Raw genomic sequence first — 12,836 nt, 5'->3', positions numbered from 1 at the left:
AGTCGCTCTGGATAAGGGCGTCTGATAAATGCTGTAAATGTAAATGTAAAGTGTGTGAAGAGAATGCAACTATCCACCATGGGCAATTTGCTTGTGCATGTTCAACTCCCTGGTGCCACACCTCCTCTCCCAGACCACACATGTGTGTCTCTGCAGGGGGGACTGTCCCTGTAACTACTGATTGTAAGTCGCTCTGGATAAAAGCCATCATTTAAATGCAGTTTCCTTGATTTCAAGAAATACACAGAGACGAAGTGAAGTGAAACACAGCATAGCATGGTGCACACAACGAAATGTGTCCTTTTAACCCATCACCTTTGGTGAGCTGTGGGCAGCCATGACAGGCGCCTGGGGAGCAGTGTGTGGGGACGATTCTTTGCTCGGTAGCACCTTGGCGGTTCGGGATTCAAACCAACAACCTTCTGATTACGGGTCCGTTTCCTTGGACACACCTTCTCATTCAATGTGTTTTCTTTATTTTCATGACCATTTTCATTGGTAGATTCTCGATGAAGGCATCAAAACTATGAATGAACACGTGGAGTTATGTACTTAACAAAAAGTGGAGACCTGGCCTCTACAGTCACCGGACCTGAACCCAATCAAGATGGTTTGGGGTGAGCTGGACCGCAGAGTGAAGGCAAAGGGGCCAACAAGTGCTAAACACCTCTGGGAACTCCTTCAAGACTGTTGGGGAGCCATTTCAGGTGACGTACTCTTGAAGCTCATCGAGAGAATGCCAAGAGTGTGCAAAGCAGTAATCAGAGCAAAGGGCGGCTATTCTGAAGAAACTAGAATATAAAACATGTTTTCAGTTATTTCACCTTATTTTGTTAAATACATAACTCCATGTGTTCATTCATATTTTTGATGCCTTCAGTGAGAATCTACCAATGTAAATGGTCATGAAAATAAAGAAAACACATTGAATGAGAAGGTATGTCCAAACTTTTGGCCTGTACTGTACATTAACTTCTCCTGACAGAGGTAACATGAGTCTGGATAAGAGTTCAGATGGAGCAAATGAAGACAAAGAGACACAAAAATGAAGAATATGCAATGCAATACATTTTTAGGCATGAAGGATATTACTTATGTTTGTATTATTCTCTTATTAGACTGCCATTTGTCTCATTGCCCATAGAACTCATGCAAATGCTTGCTTTCTTCATGTTCATGCTGTCAATCTGTCAGTCATGAGCCTGCTGTTGAACTCAGATGTGCCACAGTGCATGATGTAAGGCCAGTACTGACCTATGAGCATGGTGATGGCTGCTTCCATTAGCAATGCATGTACTTTGAGATCCTATATGCAGTGCAGAGCAAACCCAGGCATAGAAGTAATCAGTTATTTCATGAGATTTATGTGAATGACCTGAATACACACAATTTTAGAACCAATTCTGAGTGTTGAATTCTTGCCCTTTACACTTGTTAATTTCTGATTCTGCACAGAACCATAATTAAAACTCCTGCCTCTAACCTTACGGCGAGAACTAATTTCATTAGCAAACAAGAACACATACCCATGGCAAAACATTTTATTGCTTATTCAGCCAATTTTCAGCTAAAAAATAGATAATACAAATTCTTCTTAAAAGTACTTGGTTGGGGCTGATGGGTTACCTTTTGAATTTAATTACGAAAACATAAAAACAGTACAACAAAAGCCACTGGACATAACAGTGAAAAGGAATTGGGTACATGATGTTTTAACAGATTTAATAAATACAGAAAGTTTAAAAATGCCAGTACTTACTTACACCAATCAGATACTTACAGACCAAATCTCACTATGTTCTAAGTTCCTGATTCAAAAATTCCCACTGGTTTAAGGCACCTATAAGTCCAGAGATTGGTCATAAAAAAAAAAAATCAATCTTGCATGTAAACCAGTACCCCTTTCCCCATGGTCCACTTTAAAAAGACCTGTCCATATGTGCTCCATATGTTGCCCTGATGTTGTGGTTATGAGGTGCTTAACAGTAAGCCTGTACTTATGCCCGCACCTCACCATCTCCGCCTCCCTCAGGATCCTCATCATTGTAGATGTTCTCTGCCTAAGGTTAAAAATAGACACAATCAGCTATGTTTTACATTAATGCTGTGTCAATGTATCACCGTTCTTGAATGCTTAAAATAGTGTGAGACAAAGCATGTTTTATCATTTGCAGAAGACTAAAATTTGTACCATTTACATGTATATAATAAAACCATTTTAAACATGTGAAAAATTCTAAATTATATCATTTTTCTATTACCACTTGTAAATCTCTTGGCATCTCGGCAATTTGACTGAAAGCACCGTACTTGAGAAACTCACCATCTGCCAAACCTGCATGATGTTATCCTCTGAGACAGAGCACACGACCCATGGCTCATTCGGGTTCCATGAGAAATCTGAGATCTTTGCAGTGTGGCCGCCATGGACAAACTGAGGACAACAAGAGAAAGCATCAATGGCCTGAACTACCAGGAAACGACTGTTCTCTCACACATCCAAATTCCAGTGAGGACAAGTTTCCTTAAGTAGACTTGAGGGATGTTTTTATTAGCCTACGTATTTTCATGCTCCACACAGCTCCAAAAAGTTTCTTTTCCATAAAAAGATAACATATAGCACTGACTCAGGAACTAAAAGGATAACAACTTCAAAATAATTCAGCCACTCAGTTACCAGCAGCTCCGGCGGCCCATCCTCAGCATCCTCGGGGGACTGCTCCTCCCCAATTTTACTGCAGGGGAGGACAAAAACATGACAATGCACACACACAAAACACACAATCATGACTACAATGCCCATACAGGATCCCATTTTCTCATGCATACCTGAGGTCCCACACATTGAGTCTGCGGTCAGTACCACTAGAGGCCAGGATGGTTTCATTATGAGGAGACCACTGAACCTGTGGAGTAGTGGTATTAATATCTTCAGAACATCACCACCAAAAATGACAATAACTGTATTGTATAACCCATTATAAAATATGCATATTGTAATATACAATGCTGACAATGTATTAATTTGTTACCTGGAAAATCTCATCTTTGTGAGATTCAAATGAGTGAAGCTTAAGTTTCAGGTTCCTGAGGTCCCAAAGAGCGACAGTCTAAAGGATAAATCAACAAAAACTTTATAAAGCCGCAATCACTTCTACATTATGCTAAAGTAGCAGACTTTGGTATAGCTCTGTATATATTTATATTTACACTGATTCCATGTGCATCCCCAATAGATGCTGGGATTTTTAATGTATGAATATGATGCCTTGAACTAAGCTTTGAAAAGTATAAATGCAGAATTACACCAGAAATACACATAATGGTTGTTGCAAGACTGTTAAAGAAACTTAAAGTTTGGACGAACAGACCTTGTCAGCTGAGCCTGTAGCCAGGATGAACTCGCTGTAGGGATTAAAGGACAAGCAGTTGACCTCTGCTGTGTGAGCATCAACAGCATGGCTGGGCTTTGAGGTGTTGTTCGACCGTGTGTCCCATCTGCCAGAAACACACAACTCAATTTTAAAACACATGGGGGCAAATTCTCCAATAACAGAATCATAGAAAATCTAGTCTATATAGTAGCAACTAGGAATGGGCATGTCCTCACATCATGAGCTTCTGGTCATCTGCAACAGAGCCAAACAGTGACTCGTGCAGCAGGTGCCAGGAAACGTCCTCTACCACAGCTGAGTGGCCTGTGAAGATGGTCTTAGCATCCACTATACGTCCCTCCTTTGAAACTGCGCTGATGTCCCACATGCATATGGTCTGAGGTAAGGAGAATTCAATTCACATTAAAAACTAAACTTCTTACACACATATTCAACAAACTACAAGTTATTTTGCATTCATGAGCTGGAGATGATTAAACAGAATACTGTTGCCATTATAACATAACTCACATGGTCATCTGAAGCACTGAGCAGGCAACCACTCAGGTTGGGGTTCCAGGAAAGACCATAACCCTCCTTCTGATGGCCCCTTAAACGTAGGTCAGGAAAGCACTCGCCAGATGGGTCTAAAACAGACATATGAATAAGGCAGAAATACATTAGTATGCAGGCTGTCATACATACTAATTTAGAGGAAAACCCATTCCAATGAATCATTACCTGGTTTAGATGGGTGTTTGGTGTAGTCGAACACCAGCACATCACTAGTAGGGGTCTTGGTAGCGATGATGCATGGATTCTGCGGCATGTAACGAGCCCGGTTCACCTCTCCTTCATGGTTTATCTTTATTTCAATCTCAATCTTACCACTGACTGAACCAAAGCCTCCAAACTCTACAAGCAGACAGGACAACAAATGGTTAAGACTTTTACAGAGAGAGAAAAGACATCAGAATGGTTTTAATAACTCCAAGAAGCTCTACCTCAAGTATAGAAAACTGACAACCCGGAATAACCTGTCTGTCCCACACAACACAATTGCTACACGATTAAACATGACATCCCTACAGAATAAACCGCCACAGAGTTACATGAATGAAAGGATGTCTGTGAATGTGATTAACTTACAGGTTCAAATCCCGAAGTGCCATGGTGCCACTGAGGTACACTCTAGCACAGTACCGTCCCCGGGTTTAATGGCTGTTCACTAAGAGTGATGGGTTAAATGAAGAAGACACAGAAGTGTCCTGTGCTGCTAGTCTTATTAACAATCTCTTCACTTTCTCTCTCTTTCTTTCTTTCTTTCTATGCAGGCCTAAGGTGCCCAAAAGTGCCTGTGATGGTCTGTCTGATATTCTCTAACTTAAAATATAAGACATATTTAAGCCAAATAGATTGTGAAGGAGGGTTGTGATTCTTCCAGCGAACTAAAAAATAATTGACTTAATTGTCTCCACATAGAACAGGACAGCATGAGGGGATGTAAAGGGTACTTTAACAATTTGCCAGGAGTCGCAGCCATGTTAGATCCCCAAAATTAATCCGGGCAACAGGTGTATTAGTTACATCTGACCTCAATCTCCAGTCTTACCTCCCCTCTCACTGTCATACTGCGACACATCAAACTGAGCATCATCGTTGGGCAGCTGCACGCTGGCTATCACCAAATGATTCTGCTCGTCCGATGTGTGTGTGCCGAGAACCAGCCTGTGAACGCTGAAGTCTTTGCCCTCTGGTCTGCAGGACACAAACACAAACCTCAGGATCTGCCAATCTCCCAGTACTAGCAGTCAGGTGACCTAAACCTGATAAGGATTTTGGGGATCATATACCTGCTGACGTCAGGCAGCCACTGTGTAGTAAGGCTGGGCCATTCCAGCGCATGGGTCATTACCAGATCATACAGGAAAGGAGTGTTCTTCTTCCAGATCTTATACTCTTCATTTATCACTCTCTCTTCCACAGCATCATCAAATGGACCTGAACAAAGAAAAATCAAATGATAATTGCAAATTGGGTTAAGTGTGACTGACCATAAATAGACTATGTGGTTAAATTAGAATTTTAAACCAAGTACATGCATTTACAAATAATTTATCATGACATGTTTGGTCTTGTCCAGTCATACACTTGTTTAACATACTGTACATACAATTAGCATACAGCAGAGATGGGTATAATGGTAAAAATGTCTGCCAAGCCTTGAGTGAATTCCAAAGCCTTGGAATGGCAATAATTGCTAGTTTGAAAACATTATAGAAGAACTTTCTTCCTTATGCTCTTTATGTGTGTCAAACTGAAGGTTTTTAACGTATCTACAGTAACCTGACATTACAACACAGGGGCTATGGCATCTTAGCTAATAACACAAATTAGCTTTAGCTAAAAGACAAACCCAGCCTCTGGGGTCGCATGTTATCGTGCGTTTCTTGGAACCAAAGCCGGGTAAAGGGGCAGCGTCGCAACGGGAAGGGCATTCGGTGTAAACATTTTGCCAAATCCGAGTGGTTGACCCGCCGTTGTGACCCGTGACGCGAGAAGCCGAGAGGGGACAACAACCGCTTTAGCTAAAACACGCCGAACGAATCTCGCGGTGACCGATATAAAATCTCTCCACGGTGCTTTCTATAAAACATAAAAGCTTTACCTTCTTTATCGGCCATTTTCGCTAGCCTTGCAATAACGCGTAACGCCGGCGTTTCAAAGACAAAAACAAAGCAAATCCAGTTCGCGCCAACTGCGGGACGTGACGTCACGTCTAGACCATGGCCTTAGCCAATGGGCGTATAGAAAACAGACAACCCGGAACAACCTGTGTTCACGGTGCTGCCACCTGCCGGTCCGAACGCTCAACTCACTGATCAGAATGTAAGAGGTATTTTTAGGGCGTTCACAATTAAAATAAATAAATAAATACCCGAATAAATAAATAACTATTAATTTTCTACATTTAATAGACAATACAGAAGAAACACACTATATGTATGAAAGGATGTCGGTGAATGTGTTTAACTTCATATTATTGGACTCATAATCGTAAGGTTGCCAGTTCAAATCCCGAACTGCCGAGGTGCCACTGAGGTACCCTTGAGCAAGTTACCGTCCCCGGGTGCCTTTCATCGCTGCTCAATAAGAGTGATAAGTTAAAGTGATACAGAAGTTACACACTTATTAACAATCACTTCACTTTCTCTCTCTTTCTTTCCTTGCAGGCCTAAAGTGCCCAATAGTGCCTGTGAGTGTCTGTCTGATATTCTCTAATTTAATAAAATATAAGGCATGTTTAAGCCAAATAGATTGTGAAGGAGGGTTGTGATTATTCCAGCAAAGTAAAAAATTTACTGAATTAATTGTCTCAATATAGAACAGAACATTTGGGCGCATGCGGCCATGTTAGATCCCCAAAATTAATCCTGGCAACAGGTGTGTTAGTTACATCTGACACGAGATCTAATCTGTTTCCATAGACTGAAATATTTCTAAATCTTATATATACACACAGTGGTCATTCTTGCCTACCTACTGTCTAAAACATATTTACTGTCTGAAGCACATTTCTGGCAATTGCAATGCTCAACGCGTACAGGGCAGGGACTTTTAATTTGAAGCGATATTGAAGCGTCGCTCCTTTCATCACTTCCTCAAACGAACTACTTACTGTCTAAAACATATTTACTGTCTAAAGCACATTTCTGGCAATTGCAATGCTCAACTTGTGTTTGATGTTAGAACGCGTACAGGGCATGGACTTTTAATTTGACGCGAAGATGAAGCGCCGCTCCTCCTCATCATTTCCTTAAACGCGCCGTTCGGCCGCTTCTGCTTCTAGTGTAAAGTTCTTTTTTCTCCGCTTTTCGACGATGAACGATCGTGAACTCGATCTCACCGAGGAACAGAAAAAGATCAAAAGCAAATACCCTGCCGTCAACAAGAAGTATGAATGTGAGTGGCGAGACGCGACGCTTTCTCCGGTTCTCACGTGTTTGTTGTGACAGTGTTGCCACGCCGCCGCGCCTTATAAATATAAATGGTGATTGAGGTGCATTTCTCTCCGTGCCGAATCTCCGAGGGTAAAAACAAAAGTGATAAGGGCAGTTTTACTCTGAAGAATAATTCTTCAACTGGCTGCATGGGCTATGAGCAAGCTGTTGGTTTGCGCTTTTGCTTTTATTAGCGCTTCCACAATTCCACGTATAGGTGCACCTTGAACTAGAACACGCCTTTGGTTAACCGAGGTGTGGCTTAGCACGGTTCAAGTTCAGCGTAATGGTTCATGCTCTAAACGTACACACCTTCTCATTCATTGTGTTTTCTTTGTTTTCATGACCATTTACATTGGTAGATTCTCACTGAAGGCATCAAAACTATGAATGAACACATGTGGAGTTATGTACTTAACAAAAAAAGGTGAAGTAACTGAAAATGTTTTATATTCTAGTTTCTTCAAAATATCCACCCTTTGCTCTGATTTCTGCTTTGCACACTCTTGGCATTATCTCGATGAGCTTCAAGAGGTCATCTCCGTAAATGGTTCTCCAACAGGCTTGAAGGAGTTCCCAGAGGTGTTTAGCACTTGTTGGCCCCTTTGCCTTCACTCTGCGGTCCAGCTCACCCCAAACCATCTCGATTGGGTTCAGGTCCGGTGACTCCACATGTCTTCATTCATAGTTTTGATGCCTTCAGTGAGAATCTACCAATATAAATGGTCATGGTCATTGAATGAGAAGATTTGGCCTGTACTGTATATGAGAGGTCTGAGGTAGAAGGGTGCTGACCCCTTCTTGCCTCTGTAGGCCAGAATCAGCATTTTGAATCTGAAGCCGGTGGAGGGAACGCAGCAGTGGAGGGGTGCGGGGGAATGTGAGATGGTTGAAAACGAGTCATGCTGCAGCGTTCAGCTGGAGAGGTCGAGTAGTTACAGAACTTCGTCGCAGTAGTCTAGTGTGGAGGTGGCCAGAGAGCAGGAGAGGTCACGTGCAGATGCAGATGGAGAGCTTGGGGACTTGTCTAGCGAGATTTTTTTGAGGTCAGCAGGGATTAACAGCAGTTCGGTTTTTGCCAGGGTGGAGTTTCAGATCAGATAAGACGTCATTAGCAGCTAACATCACTGGTTACTCGCCCTGGTAGGTCTAGGGTGTGTCTGCCAGCTATGTAACATCGATCTGGCAGATTATGGCGGTGTGCCACAGGGTGGGGTGCGTGATTGCATGCGATTGTGCGCAATGGCCTTAACACAAGAAGCCAAGCATGTAAACATGAAACTGGCACATAACTGGTATTTACCATGGTTCCATCACACATCCATAACTTATTTCTTGTTGTTAACTATTGTCCTTGCCCATTGTTTTATTCAGTGTATTATTACTACGTCCGTACAGCACTTTGGTGAACAGCTCTCTGTTTTTGAAACTGTGCTTCACAAACGTATTATTATTATTATTATTATTATTATTATTATATTTAGCATCCAATGCAAAACCCACTTCGACTTCCCACCACTCTGTATGCAACAGTTGAGTCAGCGGCCCTCCAGGTGCATAACGAATTCTGGTACATAAAATGTGCCGTTCTCGACTTTTACACCGCAAGTTTGATGAATCCCTCCACGTTTGGACTTGAGACCAACACCAAGAAATGCAGAATTATATGGCTGATGGTCTTTTAGCAAATTTGTGATATTTACTAAAATACCATAGCCTTTGTGTTAATGTCAAGTTAACCACCTTAAATCTTTCCAGTTTGACACATAAAGAGTATAAGGAAGAAGTTTCTTCTCTAACGTTGCAGAGAACTGTTCCGAACGCATTGGGACAGTAACTAGTCAGGTCAAGTAGGATTTATTGTCATTCCAACCATCTACCTAGTACACCGTGAAAAGAGACTCCGTTTGTTCGAGGCGATGGTGCAACAACAGAAAAAACCCCCACAAAAAGCAGTATTGTAAATTTCATTCTTAAAGCTAAAAGTAATGAAGTGAATGAAATAGAAATAACTTACAATAACCTATTTTATATTCAGATTTGGATCATACAGCAGATGTACAGTAAGTACATTCCTTGTTTTTTCTTAATGTTTTTAATTTGAGCAAGTCATACCATACTAAACGACGGAGATTATTTCAACATGTGCTGCCCGAATGCCCTGACTGGCAGCCACCGTTTCTTTGTGTTGAAAGGCTCCACGCCTGGGGCGACTCGCTGGAGGAGGCCTTTGAGCAGTGTGCCATGGCCATGTTTGGGTACATGACTGACATAGAGACTGTTGAGCCCATCGACTCTGTAGAGGTGGAGTCAGAAGGTGAGAAACATGACATCATCTGCTTCCAATTCTGAATGAGATTAACAAGTAGCAGAATTAGGAGATGCAGTAGTTAGGCGGCTATGAATGTCCTGTTTACAAACTATATAATACAATAGTGTTTTAGCTGTTAAAGTGACAAAAAAAGTGAATTTATGTATAAATATACATTCTTCACACACCACTTCCTGAAAGAACAGTAAAGAAGTTAATTAGCAGGGCTGTACAAGAACACTGTTGAATAGATTTACTTTTTATATTAATACTTGTACTTATATTAATATTTTGTCATAATCTTGCCCAATGAGGATTATACTAAAGCAATAGCTTGGATTTTAGATCCCTTTTGTAGTTTTATACTTGGTAAATTTCCTGTTGTAATGAAAGTAACACTTTTTGAGCAACTGTAAATTTGGACTGTTAATGATTCAGATTTATCTCAGGAGACTGTCATGTTTGTCATGTCCCAACCTCTAACATTGCCTTATTGTTGCATTTCCAGGAGACGACATGGAGTCACTTCTTTATCATTTCTTAGATGACTGGCTTTTTAAATTTAGTGCTGATATCTTTTTCATCCCACGGGTATGTTTCACCAATGTTACTACGTTATTACAGAGCAGAATAAGTCATTATTACCATTAACAGCCCTTTATACAAATATGAGGCAGCCCTTTGTTGACTTTGCCATGACTTACCATGGTGAAGTGCTAACACCGAGCTGAATCAGATAATATATATAATAACAATGTCATTCCTCTGATCTTTTTACTTGAAAAAAATGGCCCATTGTATGTGGTTCATTATTGTTCCTGCGCATCCGTCCGGGAAATGAACAACGAGAGCACGCTCTGTCAGCATTCCTCACACCCCTTCTATTTAATTTTTGAAAGGGCCACAGTGGTACTGCCATCTGTTTTATAAATGTTATAATTAAAAGTCAGAAGACTACTGATAAATCTCTCTTTACATCCAGGAAGTCAAGGTTTTGCACATCGACCGAATGCGCTTCAAAATCCGCTCTATTGGGTAAGAAAGTCCTTGCCAGTGCAAACACTTGCCTTTAAAATAATTATAATACAATTTCAACATTACCAGATATTTTTATTCAATAATTGTCAGCTGATACCAAATAATTAATTACTACACCAATAATGAAACCGAACCCGGACAATGTGACAAATGTGAAGTGACATCCTCTGGGTTTTTCCGTTTCTGTACAAAGGCATGCACACTAGGTGGATTTTCCACTCTAAAAAATTGATCATGGGTGTGAGTGAATGGTGCATCTATGCTATGTGGTGGGCTGGTGCCCTGCCCTGGGTAAGTTCCCACCCTGTACCCAGTGTCCTGGGATGGCGTCCGTCCTAATTGGTTAAGAGTAGTGAGTGATGTAAACAAAGGTTTTTCGATATCAATAGTGCTTCTGATCATGTTGTCTCAATACATATCCTGCTTGTTTGTCCTGATGGATGTGGTCGAGGCATGTGTAGTTGGTAACATGGCAACTGAAAGTGAAGTGACAGCACCCGGTGCACACAACGAAATGTGTCCTCTGCACATTTCCAAATTGTACATTGCCTATATTGAATAAAATTGTCAATACCGGTCCGCCAACGTGCCACTGAGGTCCCCACACCGTCCCCACGTACTGCTTCCTGGGCACCTGTCATGGCTGCCCACTGCTAACTAAAGGTGATGGTTAAAAGCAGAGGACAAATTTCGTTGTATCACCATGTGCTGTGCTGTGTATCACAATGACAATCACTTTCACTACCTACAACCTAATATAATTTGTACATTTAGAGAACAGAAATATGTGCGTTGGTAGTAACATCAAACTGATGATCAGTTGAGACTGGAGTACACATTGCAACACAGTTCTTTTAAGGCAGGATTTCACAGAATAGCACAATTAAGTTCTATTGGTGACATCAGCAGATCATTTTATTTTGTTGAATAAAGTACTGGACAATATAGGCTTTGTTAAATTCATGATTGATCGGTGAGAGCGAGGCTAAGGTGCCTTCCAGTCAAAAAAATGAAACAAATGAAAACATAAAGCCAGAAAATTAAGAATTTCTTGTAAGCACTAGTCTAGAACTTCTGAGAGCCCCGAAGGGGGCAGCTTTCCTTCCTCCCCATGAAAATAGGCAGTAAAGTGTCTTGCCCTCGAGGAAAAAGGCATAGCTGTACTGTTCAGCTCATTGACACGGAATTTAACACTAACAGATTTTAGACACTAGCAGACATGGCTGAAATAAATCCTGAATTTCTGAATGATCTTTTCTATCTTGACAGGTGGGGTGAGGAGTTCAGAATTTCCAAACATCCACAGGTGACTGATGGGGCTTCTGTTTTATGTTATTAAATTGAACTGTTACAGGTTTAGTAGTTATATCTAATATACTTAAGAGGAATACATAGACATTCTTATAAAGGTCACTTGATTTATTTATCCATAACTCTTGTTTCATTTTATTGATATATTAGAGATGAATTTGGTTTGCTGTGCTTTTGATTGGGAAGTTTTTGGGTTTATCTCTGACTGAATGAATGCCTTGTTCTGGCTCTAAACCACGGCTCTTCTCACTCCTCAGGGAACTGAGGTAAAAGCCATTACCTACTCAGCCATGCAGATATATGATGAAGGCAAGCCTGAAGTCTTTGTAATCATAGACATCTAAGGGGAGAAAACAACTTCTGATGCACCCTTCGGTCCATTTGTAGTAATTGCTGCCTGGTCCAACCTAAGTTGTTTTTGCTGTAAATGTGACTGTCATGGGATTTGCTACTAAAATGGCAGCATATTAATTAATTGTGGTGTAATTTATTTAGATTTTTTTTTTTAATCCCAAGAAAAGTCATTTTATGTTTCTTTACAGGAAATGCAGCTTCATTAAATTTGTTTGGATTAGTTAATGTTTCAATGATTAAATATGTTTTAAAAATAAATTAGCTGTCTTTAAAAGTATGTGGATTTCTCTGGATTGGTATGGGGGGTAGCAGTGGAATAGTGCTGCATACCGCGGATGTTTGCCTGCATTAGCTGAACCCAGCTTGTATGAAGGTATGCAGCTCATTTTGTGCATGGCTTTGGACATCACGGACACTCTGGTTATTTCAGCTTCCCCAGAACAATGC

At 40.9% G+C, this 12,836-nt stretch overlaps 2 protein-coding genes across 3 annotated transcripts; one reads left to right on the top strand and one right to left on the bottom strand.

Moving 5' to 3' along the window:
* Window positions 1-1,527: 1,527 nt before the first annotated feature.
* LOC114788184 (histone-binding protein RBBP4-like) lies at window positions 1,528-6,163 on the bottom strand. Its single transcript, XM_028976481.1, has 12 exons — window positions 6,043-6,163; window positions 5,228-5,375; window positions 4,987-5,132; window positions 4,116-4,289; window positions 3,906-4,021; window positions 3,611-3,771; window positions 3,372-3,498; window positions 3,033-3,110; window positions 2,830-2,906; window positions 2,678-2,735; window positions 2,324-2,434; window positions 1,528-2,060 (listed from the first exon to the last, which is right to left on the bottom strand). Exons 1-12 carry the CDS (start codon window positions 6,056-6,058, stop codon window positions 1,998-2,000), a joined length of 1,275 nt encoding a protein of 424 aa, XP_028832314.1. The 5' UTR covers window positions 6,059-6,163; the 3' UTR covers window positions 1,528-1,997.
* An 885-nt stretch (window positions 6,164-7,048) lies between these two features.
* Window positions 7,049-12,663, top strand: zbtb8os (zinc finger and BTB domain containing 8 opposite strand). Of its 2 annotated transcripts, XM_028991394.1 has the most exons (7): window positions 7,049-7,337; window positions 9,414-9,438; window positions 9,571-9,692; window positions 10,195-10,277; window positions 10,669-10,721; window positions 11,994-12,030; window positions 12,293-12,663. In XM_028991394.1, exons 1-7 carry the CDS (start codon window positions 7,256-7,258, stop codon window positions 12,377-12,379), a joined length of 489 nt encoding a protein of 162 aa, XP_028847227.1. In that variant the 5' UTR covers window positions 7,049-7,255; the 3' UTR covers window positions 12,380-12,663. The 2 variants fall into 2 exon arrangements, with proteins under 2 accessions (XP_028847227.1, XP_028847234.1); XM_028991401.1 differs by lacking the exon at window positions 9,414-9,438.
* The last annotated feature ends 173 nt before the right edge of the window (window positions 12,664-12,836 follow it).

This window comes from Denticeps clupeoides, chromosome 1 (genome assembly GCF_900700375.1).
Source record: "Denticeps clupeoides chromosome 1, fDenClu1.1, whole genome shotgun sequence".
Lineage (NCBI taxonomy): Eukaryota > Metazoa > Chordata > Actinopteri > Clupeiformes > Denticipitidae > Denticeps > Denticeps clupeoides.
Note: the sequence above shows the minus strand (reverse complement) of the source record. Positions and strands in the feature narration are given on the sequence as shown.